At 34.0% G+C, this 21,801-nt stretch overlaps 2 protein-coding genes and 1 long non-coding RNA gene across 3 annotated transcripts; 2 read left to right on the forward strand and 1 right to left on the reverse strand.

Annotated features, from left to right (window-relative positions):
• The first annotated feature begins 598 nt into the window (after positions 1–598).
• LOC149379052 (uncharacterized) lies at positions 599–1,613 on the forward strand. Its single transcript, XM_089603944.1, has 4 exons — positions 599–941; positions 1,137–1,286; positions 1,392–1,484; positions 1,585–1,613. The coding sequence occupies exons 1-4, from the start codon at positions 599–601 to the stop codon at positions 1,611–1,613; spliced, it is 615 nt and encodes a 204-aa protein (XP_089460070.1).
• Positions 1,614–7,070: 5,457 nt separating this feature from the next.
• Positions 7,071–8,408, forward strand: LOC149379053 (uncharacterized). Its single transcript, XR_016294257.1, has 2 exons — positions 7,071–7,496; positions 8,130–8,408. It is a non-coding gene; the product is annotated as an uncharacterized LOC149379053 (long non-coding RNA).
• A 4,237-nt stretch (positions 8,409–12,645) lies between these two features.
• On the reverse strand, positions 12,646–18,178 carry BTR1L (binding to TOMV RNA 1L (long form)). The gene is made up of 10 exons (XM_089603424.1): positions 18,082–18,178; positions 17,780–17,898; positions 16,465–16,703; positions 16,245–16,351; positions 14,812–15,005; positions 14,227–14,297; positions 13,451–13,546; positions 13,313–13,374; positions 13,128–13,236; positions 12,646–13,027 (listed from the first exon to the last, which is right to left on the reverse strand). Exons 2-9 carry the CDS (start codon positions 17,865–17,867, stop codon positions 13,137–13,139), a joined length of 957 nt encoding a protein of 318 aa, XP_089459550.1. The 5' UTR covers positions 17,868–17,898; positions 18,082–18,178; the 3' UTR covers positions 12,646–13,027; positions 13,128–13,136.
• Between the last annotated feature and the right edge of the window lie 3,623 nt (positions 18,179–21,801).

Raw genomic sequence — 21,801 nt, forward strand, 5'->3', positions numbered from 1 at the left:
CTCTCTCTCTCTATCTCTCTCTCTCTCTCTCTCTCTCTCTCTCTCTCTCTCTCTCTCTCTCTCTAGATTATCTCGTCTGTTATGGTATCAGAGCTAGTACTCAACTAACTCTAGATCTCTACTCGAGCTTCGTCAATGGCGAATCAATCAACATCACAAGTCAATTCTCTGATCTCTACTGATCCACAAGTCCCAAACATGGCGAATAAGATCCAAGCATACCAGAACTACATTCCGCATGTGAATCCGCTGACGCTTCGATTGGATCGTAACAATTTCCAATTTTGGAGCTCACAGGTTCTGTCAACCACGCGTGCTCATGGACTTGAAGATTTCTTGTTTCGATCGGTACCAACTCCAACTCAATTTCTTACTTCGACTGATTCAAATGGCTCTGCAACTAGAATTCAAAATCCGGAGTATGTACTCTGGCTTTGTCATGATCAATTCCTCTTGAGTTGGCTTTTCGCCTCAATCTCGGAAATCATGCTTTGTGAATCGATGTCTCAGATCTGCAGATGTTTGGTCGACGCTTGGCCAAATATTTCAGACAACCTCAAAGGCAAGGGTTCTTCAACTACGCCTCTTACTTTAGACGATGAAGAAAGGAAGTATGAGCATCGATGAATTCATTCTCAAGATGAAAGGAATTGCAGACAATCTTAGCTACTCTGGATCGGCAATTAAGGATGACGATCTAGTGTTGTACATCTTCGGTGGCCTAGGATCCGAGTACGAGTCAGTCATAGTTAATATGACTAGTCGATCTGATGATCTCAGTCTATCAGAGGTTCAGTTTGCCCTACAATCTCAAGAAATGAGAATTGAAGAACTCAACACCACAGTCACAACAGATACAACTCCAATGGCTAATCTAGCGTACAGAGGTGGTGGAAGAGGCAATAATGGTGGAGGCAGACGTGGTAGAGGTCGTGGAAGAGGCAATGGCGAACGCTACTCCAACAACAACTCAAGGCCAATGTGTCAACTGTGTGGCCGTATAGGTCATCCAGCTACCAAGTGTTTCCACAGATTTGACCTCCAATTCCAAAGATCTACTCCACAACAAAGTCAAACCTCTGCAAATTCTACTAAATCTCAACAATAATCTCATGCCTACATTGTGTCCGGACAAGATGAAGAGGCGTCTCTAGACTGGTTCCTGGACAGTGGTGTTACTCATCATGTGACCTCTGATCTCAACAACATCAACATCAACTCGGACTACAAAGGCAATAACAAGCTTGTGGTTGGAAATGGTACATCTCTTCCTATTCTACATACTGGTAGTTCTCATTTAAAGATCAAACAAGATAATCTGCTTTTAAACAATATCCTACATGTCCTAAACATCACCAAAAATCTGATTAGTATATCATAATTCACCAAAGATAACGAAATTCTGATTGAATTCTATCATGATCGTTGCCTTATCAAGGACAAGGATTCGAAGAGAATTCTTCTTGTGGCAAGAGTCAAGGATGGTCTGTACCAACTCGATATCTCAAAGCTTGCCTTGCCTCTCAAACCAAAACTCCAAGCCTTTGTATCATCTCTAAGTGGTGTTCTGTTTTCGTATTGTAGTCCTACTCAAAATTGTCGTGAGTCAATAAAAATGTGTAAAATGTCTCTAGTTGCTGTAAGTCTGATGTTGTACTGTTTAGTAAGAGTTTTTGTATGTACAACTGAGTCCAATAATGCACATATAGTAGATGTAAACACCTGACATAGAAGGTTAGGTCCCTCTTCCAAAGAAGTTTTGAGTCATGTTTTGAAAAGTCTAAAATGTATTAAAAATTGTCCAAAATTGAATTTTTGTAATGACTGTAATGTTGCCAAATTACATCAATTCAATTTTACTCCATTAAACACAAAATCCACAGCTCATTTTGATCTTATTGTGTCTGATCTTTGGGGACCCTCCCCTGATATTTCTGTGGATGGTTATCGATATTATGTTCATTTTGTTGATGATTTTACTCGGTTCACTTGGATGTTTCCACCCAAAACAAAATCAGAAGTGCTTACTTGTTTTACACGCTTCAATTCATATGTTGAGAGACAGTTTAATACAAATATAAAAGCCTTTCAAAGTGACTGGGGAGGTGAGTATAGACCTCTTGAACCCCTCCTAAGTCAACTTGACATTGTTTTCAGAAAATCCTGTCCTCGCTCACATCAACAAAATGGCAAGGCAGAAAGAAAACACTTACGCATTACAGGAATGGGTCTCACTTGGTTGTCTCAAGCCAAAATGCCCTATAAATATTAGTGGGATGCCTTTGTCACATATGTCTATACAATAAACCGGATACCATCAAAAACTCTAGATTTCAAAAGTCCTTTTAAGCTGCTTTTTAAAAGATCACCAGATTTCAACTTTCTCAAAGTGTTTGGAGTTGCATGTTTTCCTTATCTTCGTCCTTACAATAAAAAAAAAAGTTAAGTTTTAAGTCATCTTTGTGTGTGTTTATTGGTTATAGTCCATCCCACATGGGTTATAGATGTCTTCATAGTTCAGGAAGGGTCTACATATCTCGCTTAGTGATGTTCAATGAGTCACTGTTTCCTTACACATAATTATTTCCTCACAATCAGAACAGCCTTGTGTCCAATGACCATTCTTGTGTCTACCCTCTAGTTTTACCCCAGACTCTAAGTACTATCCCACAAAACATCCCACCCTGCCCAACAAACACCTCAAATACACAAGTACAAACACCTCATAGAACTTCCACTGATCAATCACAATCTAATCATCAGTCCAAATCCCACACTACATCTCATGGACCAAAAATACAAATAGATCTACCCATACCATCTCAGATCCAAAATCATATTTAGGCCTCAGATCCACAGCCTATCCAAAGCATACCACAAAACACTCACACCATGACAATTCGTTCAAAAGCAGGAATATCAAGACCTAAGATCTTTAATGCTGAATTACCTTTGTGTAATAGAATTGGTGATGAACCATATTCAGTCAGTGAAGCTTTAGCTAATCCTAGATGGAAGTGTTCCATGGATGTGGAGTTTAACGCCTAGTAGGAGAACAGGACATGGTCCCTGGTCCCAGCTTCTCAGGCTCCAACAGTGGTAAGCACCGAATGGATCTTCAAGGCTAAGCAAAATCTTGATGGGACACTGAACAAGTTAAAAGCTCGCCTGGTAGCCAGAGGTTTTGAGAAACAGCTGGAGTGAATTTCTTTGAGACGTTCAACCCTGTGATCAAGCCAACCACACTAAAAGTGATCTTCACTGGAGTGTGAGTCCTTCCTTGGAGCAGCACGGTCTTCTTCCCATCTCTTTCCCTCTCTCTCTCTCTCAATTAGTTGGATACCTTTCTTCACATAATGTAATGCAACAGTGAATCTGTAAATAATATATATAGAGAGATTAGAGCCACTGAGTTCATGATCAATGTCGAGCTCGTGGTCTCGTCTATTTTATCAACACTTCATTGGACACACAATTTATTTGTTTATACAAATCAATTACGCATGCTATTTTTGCGATAACTTTAAAAATCCACAACTATGTATAGCATTTAGTTGAAATTTTGACATCAAGTAATGGGTTTGGGTTGTACAAGATTTGTACAGATCTAAGGACCTTTTTTTTGTTAGGGATTCAACGTGCCACATATTACTTCTACACGCATGGGCCTGATATAAGCCCTGGCCATAACGGCTAAGGAATGACTCTACGTCCACCCGTTTGAATCACTTTAATCACGGCTGACCCAAGGCCCCTGCAGGAACAAGGCCCATTTTTCGGTTTTTTTATTTTTACGTTTTGGTTTGGACAGATAAAACAATAACAAGAAAAAGTCTTTGTTATGTTTCACTCTTGGGCTGCCGATTTTTTTTTTTTTTTTTTTTTTTTAAAAAGGCCTCCGAATTTTATAGTAAAATCAGGCCTAAGTTAAAGTAAAAAAGATATGGCAAATAGGCTTTTAATATAAAATTCCTTTTTATTACAAAGTCTTGTTTAAGTGAGTTATGGTGTTATTTAGTTGATTTTTTTTTAAATCAAATTAGACCCTCTATTTTTAGTTTATGGTCTGTTTGTTTTTAAACATATGAATAGATAGATTTTTTTTTAAGTAACAACAAGCCTACGATTTTTCATAACTTTCATGGATCAAGAGAAGCCAAAAAAAATTTATATTGTTAAGAAAGTAATTCCTTCAATTTTTACTAAGTTATTTAAATTGATTTTATTGAGTTTTTAGAGGCCTTAAAAAATAAGTGATTAACGAGCTGGGAAAAATAAATGAAGACAATTACGACAAAAAGGATTCTTGTTTTTATACTAAAATATTTAGTTGTATCATAAGATTTTTTAGGAATTTTATTTATCATAATTTTTCATTGTGTTTTTTTATTTTTAAATATTATTATAAAAAGCCTCTTTTTTTAGATGTCGTCCAAGGCTCCCGAGTACGTCGAGCCGCCTCTGCATAAGCTGATTAGAAAATAAACTATACACAGAAGATACAATATTGATATATATTCCCAATAAAGTTGTATGCATCAAATTAAAATCATCTAAGGGTTCTAAACAAGACCAGTTAAATGTCTATAGAGGAGATATTTAATTCCATTAACTTCTTGATATATAAAGTATGCAAAAACATTTATATGATAGAATTGCAATGTCTTATTGAAACTTCGGTCTGGTAGAAGTAAACGTTAGGCAGAAATTAGGCCATGAAAGTACTACTTGGTACAGAGGACTGAAAGCGCATAAAAGAAAAACTACAGGGAAACCAATTGGCTATAACGAAGTCATCTCACCATGGACAACTTGTAAGTACGTTAACAGGATAGTAATTACCTACATTAGAGTGCACCATATCGTAAATGAATTTTTTTAATTAAGCAGCATACTAATACATAGACTTGCATACATAATTAATTAATCAAAGTTGACTAAACAATCACAAAGGACGAAAACGAGTTCGACCCAAATAACAGGGAAAATTATGTAATTACCACAAAATGGATATAGTCTATATTTGAAATAATTCATGAAATATCTAACAAGCTAAATATATGGATTAAAATATCCTTGAGAATCTACTTAAAACCATCTATTATATAAACTAAACTTTCTTCATTTCCTTTTAATATTATCTTTCTTTTACCATTGCCGGCGAATTCGAAAAGGAACAAGTCTCTTCAGTTTCATTAATATTATATTTCCTCTATCATTGTCGGCGAATCTGTAAAAAAAAAAAAAAAAAAAATTAAGAAAAAAATAACTCGTTATTTAGACAAAGGCAAAGATTTAGAGTAAGAGCATAATAGAAAATGCACACATGAAATAAAGTATTCTTAGAATAAGAATGATTAACTTATATATTTATAAAATGTTTTTTAGAAAGGCGGTAATCCAAGTAATTTCCACCAAACAAATTGAGTCGAGAACTTGACAAAAGTCCTCGAACACACGATGACCTTGTAAAAGCAAGTGCGACTTTATCATCCAAATGAAATCTAACTTAAAACGTCCTCTTAAATATCATATTAAGCCATTTCCATGTAGTCTCTTGTTGTCCTCACCATAATGTTCCAGTTATTACTGTAAGCATTCGCGCCAACGCCTATAAAATTCTCAATTAAGCCTTAGCCTCCATAAACTGAATCATTGACCTCAAATTCCCCCCTTTACAATTAATTTAAACTTGGTTTGAGTAAGTGAATATTTTTAACCGAGGTAAAACACTTCAACTTCTAACCTGTTTTCTTTTGCATATTTAACGCTGGAATCCACTTGCTTCGATGACTTTTATGCCAAAATAATATGTAAAATTATTTTAAATGATTTTGATTATAATAAGTGGTATGAAAATTAATTTTTGTATGTGATAGAGGATAATTACACAATATTTCATATAAAAATATATCTCTCCATTTCAAAAGAACTTGAAAATAGTACTCATGTCTGAAATATATATTATATTTTTTAATCTTTATTAACTAGTTTCTATAATTTTTTTGTTGTTGTTTGGGATATTAAGATTTTTATTAGTATTTTCAGTATGATACTTCACTTTATAACTTTTGTACATAATAATTAAATGTTATATGCAATGCGGGTTTATTTTTAAAAATATAAATTAGTTCATATTTATTTCAGAGTTGCAAAACATTTTTTTTAATTAAGTAAAACCTAAAATAAAATTAATCTATGCGATTGAATACAAAGGAAAATAGTTATATATATACATATATATATATATATATATGTGTGTGTGTGTGTGTGTGTGTGTGTGTGGCTATAATGTAATAAATAGTAAGTATTTAAAATTATTAAAATAATACTGTTATAATACATAGTAAGTCGTTTAATTTTGTGTACATTAAATATACAGTTAAATTGGAGATTATACATTGTTTGATTTGACAAACAGTGTATTTTTGTTGTTGTAAGATATAGTATTTTGGATGGAATTGTTTATAAAAATTTATAAACCAAAGTCTGCATCGATAAGATGATTAAGTGAGAGGTTTATAAGGAAAAGGCTCTCTCTTACTCGCTCATAGGAATGCGCATCTCGGCTTAGATTAGTAAACCAATGCGTGCACCTACGGGTCGTGAACGAATATGGCTACACCGGTGCAAAGAACCTTTTGAACTATTTTCTATTTAATATTCCTATAAACCATTTATCAATCATTATAAAAACTGAAATTTAAACCCTTTCACCATTTATGAAAACAAACGATCAAGTATGATCTCCATCGCAGTTATTAGGCCGAAAATAACCGGTTTTCCCCTCAATAGTAAATTACAGAACGAAACCGATGGCCCTTGTAATTAATATGGTCACACGTCTATATATGTATGTAAAATAGAGAGACCAGTGTGGTCTCCAAAATTGTATGCTACTAAAAACAATTAAGAGCAATCGAGGACATAGTGTATGCCAATAATAATCCGGAAATCAATGATACGATGTCCATGAAAGTCAAATAAACAAAAAAAAAAATCAAAGGATCTTCACATACCGTGTCTATATAAAGAGGTGAAGTTGCTGTGATAATAGAGACCCAACTAAAACTGATCTTTTTAGCCCTAATCAAGTTAGGGCAAATTTAGAAATGGGTAATAATATTTTGTGTGGTGTGGTGTGGGTTTTGTCATTATGGTTTGTGATTTCCAACAATGGTATTGTGGGAGCAGTTCGTCCTGACCGTGAATTGAAAATTGTCACTGAATCTAAATTTGTAATCTTTCCACCTTTTTTCCCATTCCCATTCCCACCAATCACATTTCCTCCGTTACCATTTACATTCCCGTTTCTGAGGCCGCCACCACCGCCACCGCCTCCAACAGCTCGGCCTCCGCCGCCACCCCCAATGGCACCACCGCCAACTCCAATGCCGACTCCGCCTCCCAAAAACCCTCCCACCCCAGCTCCCGCGCCACGGGCTTGATTGCCTAAAGCAATCATATTAATTAACTAAGCTTTTATATTACCAAAGGTAAATATATATATATATATATATATATATATATATATATATATATATATATTACATTTTTGCTTTTGCAATGACTTCGTTAGTTTAATCTCGTTTTCCATTTTATATTTACAATTGCTAGGCGTAACTAAAAATACATTTTTTTTTATCCAACTCCATTTTACAATTTTATCTCGTATCATGTATTCCCAGTTTACATTTCTCTAATATCAATCAGAATTTAGCAAAATTTTGTAATTGTCTCTATTAAATGATAAGAAAAATATTAAATGGGATTTCCATATTTCTGTCAAATATTTATTGTTACTATTATTATTAGGTTTTTTTCAGCTAAACAAAAAATATAGATGAAATTTAAATCCATGAACTGAAAAAAGTTGGACATAACTCTATTTTGATTTGACACCATTGTGAAGCGCCTACAAAGAAAATAAGCACCTTAATTTGTCTACTCAATTTGTAACCACATTCAATTGTATTTTAATGAAATCTAATATATTTTCATGTTTCTTTCTATTATATAGTTGTATATAGGCGCTACAATGTCTAATTCTAACATTTATATTTGATGTATAAATCCGCTTAAATTTATGTTGTAGCTGATACATATGTATTCCTGATATATATTTCCAGAATAAATAACGGCTGCTCGTGGCTCGTCGTACCAATTTGTTTACTATCAACGCTCAATCGGAGACAGCTGATCGAGGATAAGATGGAAGACATATCTTGGTTTGATGTTGTTACTTGTAGTCTTTTTTCTGCTTTTTTTTAATACTGAAACTTTATTACTACAATGCACTATGAGGTCATATCCTCAGCTAAAAAGATCGTGCTCTACTAAGAGGAAATATTATATAAATGTGATTCCTTGTTAACAGGACATTATCAATTACTATATTATGTTTCTAATTTTATGGAGTTTTCTAATATATATTTTTACCCTGGTTTGATTTGGCGCTAGTTATACAAGTTAAAAAAGGAAAGTAAATAAGGGCCCTTACTAATTGTGAAAATGGAAAATATCAACAGCATCTCATGTGTTGAATCGAAATGTGAGATTTATACATTCGATTTCTAGAAATATCAGACATATCCCTTCAATTTAATATAAATGATGTATACATCTCCTAAAAAAATGTTATATTACAAATTTCACCTTTTTCGTTTATTTTTTACAAAAAAAATAATTTGAACTCCCCAAAACACCTTTAATAGAATAAATATTTATTTACTATTTTATTAAAAAAAAAATTAAAATCTCTCTTTATAAAAAAAATCCTTAACTTTTTATAAAGAAATTGTTTAATTTAATTTTTTTGCATATAGAATAGAAAATTAAAAAAAAATATTTCATTAAGGGTATTTTGGGGAGTTCAAATTACTTTTTTGTAAAAAATAAACGAAAATGATGATATTTGTAATATAACATTTTTTAAGAGAGGTATATGTCATTTATATTAAACTGAAGGGATATGTTTGATATTTCTAGAAATCGAATGGATAAATTTCGCATTTCGATTAAACACATGGGATACATTTGATATTTTCCCTTGTGACAATTATGTGGTAGTGAATTTTGAAAGTTATCGCGAAAGTAGCGTAACTAGTAAAGTGTTTTGTATACTATTTCATTGGTATCAGTTTTTTTTAGTGTTATAAATCAGTCTCATAACTACGTATATACTGTCATACTATATAGGGATGGCAATTTGACCCGTTACCCGCGTTCCGGCCCGTTACCCGATTTATTCGGGTCGGGTAATACCCGTTCTTTTTGGGTAAACGGGTAATACCCGTTAAGGTTTTAACGGGTCCGGGTACGGGTAACGGAATAGCCATCTCGTACCCGGTTACCCGGGACCCGACCCGTTAACTTTTAAATATTTAAAAATATAATAAATCATATGTTTACCTAATTAGATGCTATATTTTAAACATTGTTTTTATACATAAGAATAAAAAAAAAAGTTGGTTCTTTCATATAGACTACAACCAATCTTTCATATAGCACTTTAATATTTTTCACCTAAATTTTATTATTTTTAAACTTTATATTGTTGAGAGATTTTTATTTTATAAACGGGTAAGCAGGTCTACCCGACCCGCTACCCTTTTTTTAAACCGGGTAAACGGGTAACGGGTCTAATATTTTTAACCCGCTTACCCGGCGGGTATCCCCGTTACCCGGCCCGTCTCAAAATTCGGGTAAACGGGTCCGGGTAACGGGTAAAAAATTATAACGGGTACGGGTAACGGAATAGGTGTACCCGGCCTTACCCGTACCCGTTGCCATCCCTAATACTATAGATTTATATGACTATATAATTGTTGATGTAAGAAAATAAAAACAACAATTGTCACGACGATTACGCAATAGATACCGAATAAGTCCAACATAATATAGCATGTAAAGACTGATTGCTCTTATACTAGATGAATCTCAATACAAGAGATTTAATTGTTATAAGGGAATTCTATAGAAAGGTGAAATAGCAATGAAAAGTTGAACAGCGTATGTGTATTGTGCGAATCAGTATCCACCCATTTTCATTGGGGTCCTGTCCTTTTTATATATGGGGGGTCGGGTGTGAACGTTGGTTGATCAAACCCACATCTCGAGAGGTTACATGGTAGCTGCTCTGATCATGTGATGTAACCATCTGGATAACCCTTCGAGGGTTATTTAGACGGTTATTGGTGCTTATGTGGTCATTGTAATCTTTAATTCGACTAGTCTTTATTGTACCGAGAGCTTTTCCTACTTTTCAGTTCTGCTAGTCGGTATTCGAAGCTCAACTTATGCTCTTGATCGTTCCTCACGTTTTGACATCTCGAACAATGTCTTGTTCAGTGTTTTATGGCTATTCAATGTTATGATATATTCGGTGTTATTAAATTCCAATCATAACACTGTCCTCCAGTTGTGTCAGACGCTCTTTCATCTCTTAAACCGCCCTGGTAGACTTGGTTGTGGGAGCATCTTTGCAATTTCTTCAGTGGTCAGATCATTGGGAGAGTCCTGTTATGATGTTCGATTTGCTCGTGTGCTCTTCACTCCGAGGATCACCTTCCATTCCAGACCTTGATGGTGCCAACGAACTCGCCACCAAACTTCTACGTTGAATGCCCTCCTTCTAACGATAAAATGTCGATGTCAGAAAATAGATACAACAATTGTCTCGACGATTTCACATTAGATACCAAATAAGTATGATGGATTATAAAATGTAAAGGCCAGATTACTCTTATATTAGACGAATCTCAATACAAAAGGTAATTGTTACAAGGGAATTCTACATGAAAGTGAAAACACCTATGGAAAGTTGAACAACGTAGGTGTATTGTGCAATATCCACCCCTCTTCATTGGGGTCTTGTCCTTTTTATATATGGGGGCCGTATGTGAACGTGGGTTGATCAGACCCACATCTCGATGTAACCGCTCTGATCGTGTGATGTAATCGCTCGAGGGCTATTTAGACTATTATTTGTGCTTACGTGGCCATTGTAAGATTTAATTCGACTAGTCTTTATTGTACCGAGAGCTTTTCCTATTTTTCGATTCTGCTGATCGGTATTCGAAGTTCAACTTATGCTCCTTGTCACTCCTCACGTTTTGACACCTTGAATAATGTCATGTTTGATGTTTTATAGCTATTCGGTCTTATGATATATTCGGTGTTGTTAAATTCCGATCATAACAAATGTATACTCAAGTTATATAATGTATACTGAAACAAAAAAAAATTGTAAATGATATTATCGTCCTAAATATTTAGAGAGCAATATTTTCAATGAATTTTGAAATCACCATACTTTTTGGATAGGAAGCCTCCAAAATGTTCGATTGGACTTATAAAAAAAAAGGCTTTCATTTCAAATAATTAAAAAAAAAACAAAAAACAAAAAAAAAAACAAACGAACTCTCATTTGCTTCGTGCCTATATATATATATATATATATATATATATATATATATATATATATATATATATATATATATATATATATATATATAGATATAGATAGTGTTTGTGAATAGTAGGTTGCAGTTGCACTACAGATAGAATTGGAAGTGGTCGACTCAATTTTCTCTAATTAGCATCAGAAGATCTTCAGGAAATTGACAACGTTATAAAAAAATAAATAAAAAAAAATAAAAATAAAGTTAGCGTATGATTGCGCTCAAACATTATATGTAGAAAATAAGAGAAATTGTCATGATCTTAATGATCGAATCATTGTTGAAGAAATCCGTCAGAATATTCTCCGTTTTGAAGTAATGACAATGTTTGTCACTAAATGTTATGAAAATTATTTCATTTGTTATTTATCTGTCCTGGCCTTGATATCCTTGCCGTGTTCCCATGCTCGGTAGTTCATTATTGATGTAACATTGACCTTAGAAATCATTGTTTACTTTATATGACACCCAAAGGTGGACCTATTAAGATGATGGAGTGGCCCGTGCCACCTCCACTTTTTCAAAAAACCGATAAAATATATTAAAAATACATTTTAATAATACTAAAAAAATCTTAAGTATAGTATTATGTTTTGTCATTTGACTTTATAGTCCTGTGTATTTTTACTTGTTAGCTTTATGGCTTCGTTTAATTATTTTTTGGTAGCTCTATATGGCTTCTTCTGGTTATTTTTTGTTTCCTTCTCATGCTCCAAGCCTTTTATCTCGAGATATCACCTCCTCCACTGGGAATAAAGTCGATACCACCGCTTAAACTTGTAATTAAGTCACTATTACGTTCTTAGTTTTTCACTGAATATTGGTAATATATTATATTACATCAAGTCACGAATTATGTAATTTAATCCTTTGTTTTCCTTCTAATTTGTCTTGACACAGCAAAATTATTTATTTGATTTTTCCTTCCCCTAATTTGGCACGTCAAGTTACGGCATTCCAATTTCCAACACTCACTAATTGATTGATAAAAATACCAAACTGAACACTTCGCAACTTAGAAGCGGGCAAGCAATGGGATGTACAGCACATGCAATTTTAGAATACGGAAAGAAGAATCCAGAACCCAAATTTTACTAATACTAAACCAAGCGTACTAACCGTCTCAAACAAATAACCCAATAATTTCTAATATAAATACTTCAACGTAAATGAGTGCTAAATCTTCTTAAACCATCTACTATCAAAAATTTATTTCAGAGGACGGAAGGAATTACAGAGTCATTACCCAAGTATAATAAATAGCAAAAGCTTGCCTTTAAGACTCCTCAAAATGTAATGGCAACCCAAATGTATAATGAAGACGTAGAACAAATAAACAAACTACTTCCAAAAGTTCCGACTTTTTTTTTTTATAAATAAACAATCAAGCTAAAATCACTCTATTTGGTCAACTAATAATACCCTCTCTTCCACCATTTTGCTTTCTAAAATTTAGTCCCCGATCTCATACAAACTCTATAAAGATAGAATATATGTTCGGCGAGAAGAAAAATTTCCCAGTTCTCTCCACATAGAACAGCTTTGCGGCTTCACAAATTTATCATCTGAGAACGTAAAGCAGACGGATATTAATCACCAACTCTATATGTAAATTGCTGCAAGAAGGCCCACCAAAAGATTCTCAAAAAGAATGAACTGCAATACTTTTAAGAACTAATCCTCGGCTATCCTCTCAGAAGCATAGGCAACTTTCTGCAGAATCATTGACTCGGCTGCTTGGATCGCCCTCTGGGAACCCGTTATTGTAACTTTCCTGAGAAATAATACAATTGATTTCATTCAGCAAAGAGACAATGATATATAAACACAGGGTGAATAGATTTACAGACCTATCAGTTGTTCCGGTTAAGTAATCGCCTCTGTCGGATATCTTTATCCTGGCCCCACTTGCCTAGAGAAACACAAACTCTTTTTCAGTACACGTTCAAAGAGCATGATATTTACAAAATAGGTAGCCATCTACAAACCTGACTGATCTCCATTATATTTCTACCACCACGACCAACAACGAATCCAATGTGGTCATCTGAAATGCCGATAGTCATTGAATTACTCCGATCCTCCTAAAAAATAAATGAAAAATGCTGTGTGTCAACTAATAAATATTATTTGGATAGTGAATGCAGTTATAAAATCTAGCTCCCTTTGACACCAGCAGAATTGTTGATGAGCACAATAAGATATGGGGCTATAAAATCAACTACTTTAATCTAAAATAAATTACAAAATTTAAATTAAAACAAGCAGCATGCGTCAGAAGTCAAGTTAACGTGATAGACATCAACTTTTAAGAGTATGGGAAGGGTCAAGAAGTTCAATCAGTCAATTCAAATTCAGGGTTATATGATCTATCCATTTATAATCCATTTTCTCCTTCCTGGTAGATTTTGAAGTTGTAAAAAGGGGATGCAACACTTTTAAAAACTTGTATGGTTTGGGTATCTTCGCTTTAGCAACTCGGTCATAGACACAAGACATACAAAAAGTGGCCATTAAAATCTTCACCCTACGGAATTTAATTCGTCAAAACCAAACATTTTCAATCATATACCAAAAAAATCCAACTTTAAGAAAGCACACATATGCACTCCCATTTTACACCTTTTTTACCAAATCAATATTGTGGTGTACATAGGAAATAAAAACCTCTCTTTACATTGTGAAGGTATATCAGCAAAATGGTAATTTTTCATAGCAATTATAAATTAAATGAAAACAATTAGCATTGTTGAGAAGTGTGAACCTTGTTATTCTGAAACTTAGCTCCACCGCCATTCGGCCCATAGCTTGGTGGATATCCTGGATTGTAAGATGCTGTTGCAACAGAAGGAGGTATGTTGATATGGTCATAGGGACAACATGATTACCGAACAATAAAAATACGTTAAGTCCACATCAAATGGAATCATAGCATGGAAAATTCAAATTTGACCTAGCTCGAGAATGGATGGCTGCAATTTCTAACTTTGCTACGATAAATAAAATATTCTCTTTTTATTTCTTGAAGAAAAAGGTATAGAGAATTCACATAATTCTCTTTATTCGTAAAGTGGAGAAAAGCTAAACAGAGAATTGATTATAAAATACTTCGGCTCTTATGACATAAGCATTATAATCTTTCTTATCTTATAAGCAGTTGCCGCCTGGATTCTAAAATAAGATGCGTATTAATGCACAATCAATCTTAAGATACATATCACAACCATGTTTTGCAAAAAAAAAAAAAATGCAGAGAAGTAACTCAGATAACCATGAGAATAAGCTTGGAGTACCAGCACCAACAATGGAAACAGAGCGAGACAAGCAAGAGTATATCAACGGTACACACCTGGATATGAAAATGGGGCATTGATAGACTGTGAGTAATGAGAGTCTTCAGCCAACTTAGAGATAATCAAATCAATTGCCCGCATCTGTTCCTCCAGAGTTCCTGTGAGTGTAACTAGCCTATCATTCAATCCATGATAGTTGTTGTCCTGAGGAGATATTTTGATACCAGCTTGTGACTCCTCAATAAATGACCTGGTCAAAGGAAAAATTAAAATATTAGCAACGAATAAGGACCCCCTATTTTACATCAAGAATAAGGACCATATACCCCTAGAGAACTATACCTCTCAATTTTTATTTTCTGTTATTATTTTGGTTACATATTTCTCAAGATAAACATATAAACATAAACTGCACACTATTTTTATTTCGCCTAATTAAGACGTGTCAGGGAGTAGAAAAACAACTTAAGCCATATAGAAAGCATAAGCTAAACAAACAAAGGGTATTGCTTCAGCATCAAGAATTTTCCAGTGTTTTCATGTCTTATATGGAATCATTACATGCCCCCGCAATGTATGGTACATCCAGCATGATCAAAAACACCTTATCCACAACCAATCCAAGCAACGAAATTCTCAAACATGCAAAGGCAGTTCCCAAGTTTTGTAACAAAAGGAAGCCAAAAATTTTCTAAATGACTCCAAACAATTATGCCAATCTTAATAACCAACATCTAACTAATGCGTTCCTATGGCGAAGACAACAATGCCTGCATGACTAGTAGGCTGTTTGAGATCTGTCTGACTAACTAGGATAGACTTATGTAAATTGGTTTAAGGACAGAAATCAAGCATCCTTTAAGTATTCAAATTTCATATAAAATGGTGAATGCTGGAATCGATTTCTCGATCAATTTCTAGTGGTTCTAAAAAAAGAAAAAACTGAAACATGCATTCAAAAAAAAAAAAAAAAAAAAAACAAGAGTACATGTAAAATAAAAATAAAAAATTCTCTGAATCACAAATCACTGAACTTCTAATATACACCACATTTCCATCATCCATAACAAAAATTAATATCACATCAAGTAGTCAGGTTAGAAATGCTATTATCTTAATGCATTTATACAGGCGAGCATTGTCCCCGGATCCTATTACTATTATAGATCACTGGGGCTATAGACTTATTATGACTTTTTGCGTATTGAGATCTTCTATTTGGTTATATTTTGTTTTCAATATATTTAAAAAAAAAAAAAAAAAAAACCCAGCAATGTAGGGAGTTTTGGCCTTTAAAAAAAGGACCTCTAAATAATTAAACAATGGTTTCCTCGTTGTACTCCCATGTTTAAATAATAAATATCAATCTTGAGAAGTCTAATGAAAACCTGCCATCAATTTTTTGTGGAAATAAAATTTACTATCTCTGAAAATGTTCAGAAGCATTATAAACCGAAGATCATATGACTAAAGATATAGACCATCTTACTTTATGGTGGACCCTCCCTTTCCAATTATGCCTCCACAAGAGCTATTTGGAACAATAAGTCTAACTTTTGTCCGTGGATCGACTTCATTCTCCTCTTCGGTTTGAAGCTGTGCCAAATAATAACAATAATAGAAATAATTATATAGAACTAGATGCATAAGAACAATCAAGACACCATTGTAGTAGCATCAGAGATAAAACCCAAGTTCTATAGTAATACCTCGCTCAACAATTTGGCAAGTACAAGTTCCATTGCCTTTGTAACTTCATGAATTGCGCCAGATATCATAATAATTCTATCAGTTGTTCCAGGGAAAAATTCATGATTGCGTGACAGCTGAATTCGTGCTCCAGATTGGGATTGAAAATCAGTGATAGTTGCCCCACCCTTTCCAATAACAGAACCAGCTGCAGCATTTGACACAAGAAACCTAATATATGTAGGCCTCTCCATTGTGTCTGAAAAAAAAAATATCAGAATATAGCAGAGAACTAAAACATCAGTTCACATTTGTTATTATGATACAATCAACATCTCAGCAACCAAGTTTTGAATCAAATGAAAATATCCAATAAATGGGGAAAGAATCTATAAAATAAAAATAAAAAGCATTTAAAATATTCATTGTGCGATAAACCTTATTTGGACAGATTGCATAGAAATTGTTTAAACATTGTCCACATCACATCAACCTACTCATCCTTGAACTAAGAATAATACATCCGACGAGTGAAGGTAAACTTGACACATGTCTTTATAAACTTTCATTTTTCATCTAAAATACTTTAATATTGACTTACTATAATCGAACATTTTTTTAACAATATGCAATTTGCCCAGATCAGTTGGACCCATTAAGCAATATTAGATGAGAAGGTTGACTTTTTCATCCTGTGCGAAACACGGGTTTACAGATTTGAAGAGATATAGACATATATATATATGTGTGTGTGTGTGTGTGTGTGTGTGTGTGTGTGTTTATGTGTGTGCAAGATAAATGCACGTTCAACAGCCCATTTTTTGATCTAACACACATGCATCCTAACATGTGCACATGAATCCAATAAGGTCGATTAAATTCTAAATCTGTCTGAGAAAACAAAACTTCTATTCTACCACATCGTTTTCATATTTGCAATACAGATCAACTCCAGTACATCATACAGCTATGCATTCAACATATAAAGTCAGCAACAGTAAATGAAAAAGAGGGATTCTATCAATTTATCATTTTTATGTCACTTGTAAAAAGAATGAGCCAAGTAGAACCTAATGATTTCAATCCTAATATACCTTACACATCAGACACAATTCGAAAACATTGTACACGTGACAACAGCATGAACTAGGGTTTCAACTTTAAATCAGAAAAACGACAATATTATCACAAACAAGCTCAATTTTGTCCTCTCACTCTTATCCAACAGCAAAATCAGATAAAAATTCCAGAATCCAATACAACACAAAATCAAGACGCGAAGAGAGAGAAAAACATCAAAATGCTCGACGGATATTGATAGATCAGATCGGAAACCTGAAGCTGTAGGTGATTTAGGCGGCGGCGGAGAGCGCTTCCGTGGCGCCTCCGGCGATGACACGTAGGATGATTCCGTCGACTCCATTGTTGTTGTTCTTCTTCTTCAACTTCTAATTCTAGAGAGAGAAATAAAAATAGCGCCAAATGATTTGCAGAACAAAACCACCATAGTTATCGTGTATTAATTAAACAATAAAATAGCTAAAAGCTTTAACGCCATTATGCGAAATTGAGAAATAATTAAATAAAATGCTCAAATTATACAGGATATTACAAGTTCAAAGACAGATTTAACTTACAGAGATGGAACGAGAGAGTCAGACTTTTCGAAGGCGGAAGAATTTGAGAGAGAGAGAGAGAGAGAGAGTTGTTTTATTATGTTGCGTTTGTTAAGATAAATCCATTATTTCGCGAGCCAAAGCGCGTGTACACGCGCGCCTGAGTGAGTGTGGTCTATTTATGTTTTCGTCTCTTTGGCCGCGAGAACCGCTTGGTTTTTGCTCGAGACGTGTACTGTATTTGGGACAGAAAAGAGTGATCGAGTGAGTGCTCGCTAGACCAACATGGATGAGTGTTTGGCTGTCTAAAATTACTTTCACCCAATCGCTACTTCTCACGCGCCTATTTCGTGCCCTCCACTCTCCCACACGCCCTTGGTTTGTTTGTACGGTATCAAAGAGAGGAAGATTCTTGTTTATATCACGCCATTATTAACATGTGATTTCCTAACAAATAAATTTATTTTTATCATGGATGAGTCATTTTCTCACACAGCTTGAATGAGAAGTCCAATATTTTTCGATTATTTAAAGTCCATTTGTTAGGTAATACAAAATTATTGTTCAATATTGTATTGCTCTATACACGTTGAACTTCTTTCACTATTCTAAATTTTATGAGATTAAGGTAAAGCAGATCCAAAATAAAATAAAATACATATATTTTTACTTTACAATGAGTCAAAACTAAATTACGTCAAATTTTTAAGTTAATTATATAAATAATAAGAATTAAATGATACAAACATTTTAATTACCCCAGTTTTTTTTTTAATTATAAGCATGTGGTGCGAAGTAAAAACTTCAGTGGCGGTTTTGAGTTAGGCTGTCATAATATAGTCGGTGCTCAACTTGATTGTTCTTATAAATGATGCTACGGCTTAAGAGTTGACAAAGTTATTAAATTGCTATTAACATAATTATAAAATTGGATACGTATATATTTCCCCACAAAATTTAAACATATACCAATTTGAGTTACATAAATTGTGATCGCCAGCTAGATCTATATGTGAGACAAATGTTGGAACAAAATGATTTTCTTGTCAAAATCCTTTGTTTCAATATAGACGTGTTTACTATTTAATCTATGTCAGAAAAATAATATTAACTTATATTTAATTACCAAATTACAATAATTTAAAGTATTCATACCAAAATAGAAGAGTCTAACTTGATTCTTAATCATATTTCGATATGGGTTTAAAGAATATTTAATATTAAATCCCAAGACCTAATGAATTTTGGGTTGGACGCCCATCACATAGGAAATTCAATGGGGAATTTTATCGTAGTCTCCTAGTTGGGACAATTGACTTTTCTCTCTCATTGTGGATAAATAAAATAAAAATTACCAATGTGATTTGTTAATTATTAGTGGCGGACCCAGACTCGGAAGGGGGGAGGGGGGCCAAAACTGAATTTTGGCTGAAAAAAAAAAATTTAAGCCTGAAATTTTTTTTTTTTTGGGGGGCCCAGGCCTCTTAAGCCACCAACGTGGGTCCGCCATTGTTAATTATGATGTTGTATTTAAGACAAAGGTTATATTGTAGATGAAATATAAAAAAAATACATTAAATATAAATTTAATTTAATAGTTAAAACATAGAGAAATTCTATTTTGATATAAAATCTCAACTGATTTTATTTTATTATATGGTTGAGATCATAATTCAACATATAGTTGCGATTAGATCTCAACTAAGCAGACAAAATAAAAACAGAATTAAGCATCTAGAGTAAATAATTGATTCTCATTGATCATGGCTTTTGAAATTAAGCTATAAATAATGGGACTCGTGACTACAAAATTTCAACCTACACAGTGGAAAGCGTACCCAAAAATGTTTTCGTGATATATTTTGTAGATAACCATTTCCTAAATATCCTGTAAAAAGGTTCAAACTATATAATCGTTGCAATTGTGAGTATATGAGTTATCCCACACTTTTTTTCATCTCTACTAGTGTAACGTTGTGTAAAACTCTCATTGTAATCGATTTTTTCTCTCTCGGAGAAATTGCAAAGTTTAAATAACGATAGACTTGTATTATTGTATAAAACACCTCACCGTGGTGAGTAAATCCTCCGCCATGGCAAGATATAAATATTTTAACTTCTACAGCAGTTTCTGAACACTGTGGTAGAAGTTTCCAATTTCTACAACGGGCTCATATAAAACCATTGTAGAAAATACCACAATCTGCAACAATTCAAAAATATATTTGTGGAAAGTGATTTTCTACAATAGTTCTTGAAAATCATTGTATAAAGTATAACTTTTTACAACGTTTCAGAAAAACTATTGTACTAAATGACTTTCTAAAATGAATTTTTTGAACCGCGTATATATAATCTCTAGTATGTAGTAGTGAGACTTCGATGTTGAAAATAGAGTTTCAAACATCATAGAATGGCAGACGACATCAAGCTAATCTAATATAAAATAGACAAAGCTCCCCGGCATCGGCACACAAAACTAGATGGAGAAAATCTTTAACTAGGATAGTCCTCACATGACGCAAGTGCATGTGTCATCAAGTAATAAAGCGTGCATAAGCACAAGTACCGATCACATGAGGAACTTGTCTACTTTTTATATCAATTAACTAAGAAATCTTTATAAGTTATGAAAATGCAAACGATGGGGTTTTTTTAATGGTTTTGAAGCGAATGAAAGCATTATTCAAAATTTAAATAAAACAATGAAAATGAAAACTTGACACATGTTATGGAGAGTGAAGGGGTGTGACTTCGTTAGGTTCTTTGATTCGGTCGGTTCTAGGATTCTAGCAATGGTCAGTGTTTGGGTAAACCTAGTCTAATTCTCTCTTGAATATCCATCAATATCTCTTGATTAGAAACGGGCCTAATTGGTTGACGACCTTACACCTCTCGGCTTGGGTCCTACTAAAACAAACAATTTCATTTGCTACGAGAATTCAAAAAACTACACAAAACCCCTAGTCTTTCTATAGATATAGGTAGGCGGATGAGCGAACGGGTTGAGCACACTCGATTACCACCTCTTTGTGTCTAAACAGTCTAGAAATTCACTACCTAGTTTGTCAAGCCAGGCAATGATATAAAGCACCTCAAATTCTTTTGATCACCACAGACAAACCACATTAAAGCACAAACCTAGACAAGCCTACTAACCAAATCAATTCACTCAGCTACATCACACCCTTCCTAAATGTATAGCCACTCAAGATTAGGATTAAGCAAAGCAAGATTGAAATGAGAGCAAGCATAAACATAAGGAGAGACATAATGATTCAACAATCACAAATCAAATCCAAAATAAACAAGAAATCTAAAGTCTCAATCAAGATCAACAACAATTGTCTCAAATCAGCCATACAAGATTCAAGCTAAAATGGAAGAGAAAAACAAATGGGAGTTCAAGCAAAGTAATGAGATAGAGAAAGGGATAGAAGGCTAAACCTATGGATTGAGGCGGATGAGGAATTGTCACGAGCTCTTCTCCATCTTCATCTTCTTCTATCCAAAGCTTCAATGGTCTCTTCTCTCAAATCCTCCTCTTTGCTCTCTCTCCCATTCTCCAAAACTAAGTATAAAGTGTGATATGTTTCAATAACCTAAAACAAGAGTATAAAGCTCTCCAAAGGGTGTTTTCGAAGCATTTCGTACCATTGGATGTGATCTTTGGGTCAAAAACATGTCAAAACGCAAAGGAAAAATTGCTGGTCTGCGACGCGGCGCGTCGTGCCAACTCTG

The sequence above is a fragment of the Urtica dioica genome, chromosome 12 (assembly GCF_054948205.1).
Source record: "Urtica dioica subsp. dioica isolate 48M chromosome 12, U.dioica_male_clone48M_v1_H2, whole genome shotgun sequence".
Lineage (NCBI taxonomy): Eukaryota > Viridiplantae > Streptophyta > Magnoliopsida > Rosales > Urticaceae > Urtica > Urtica dioica.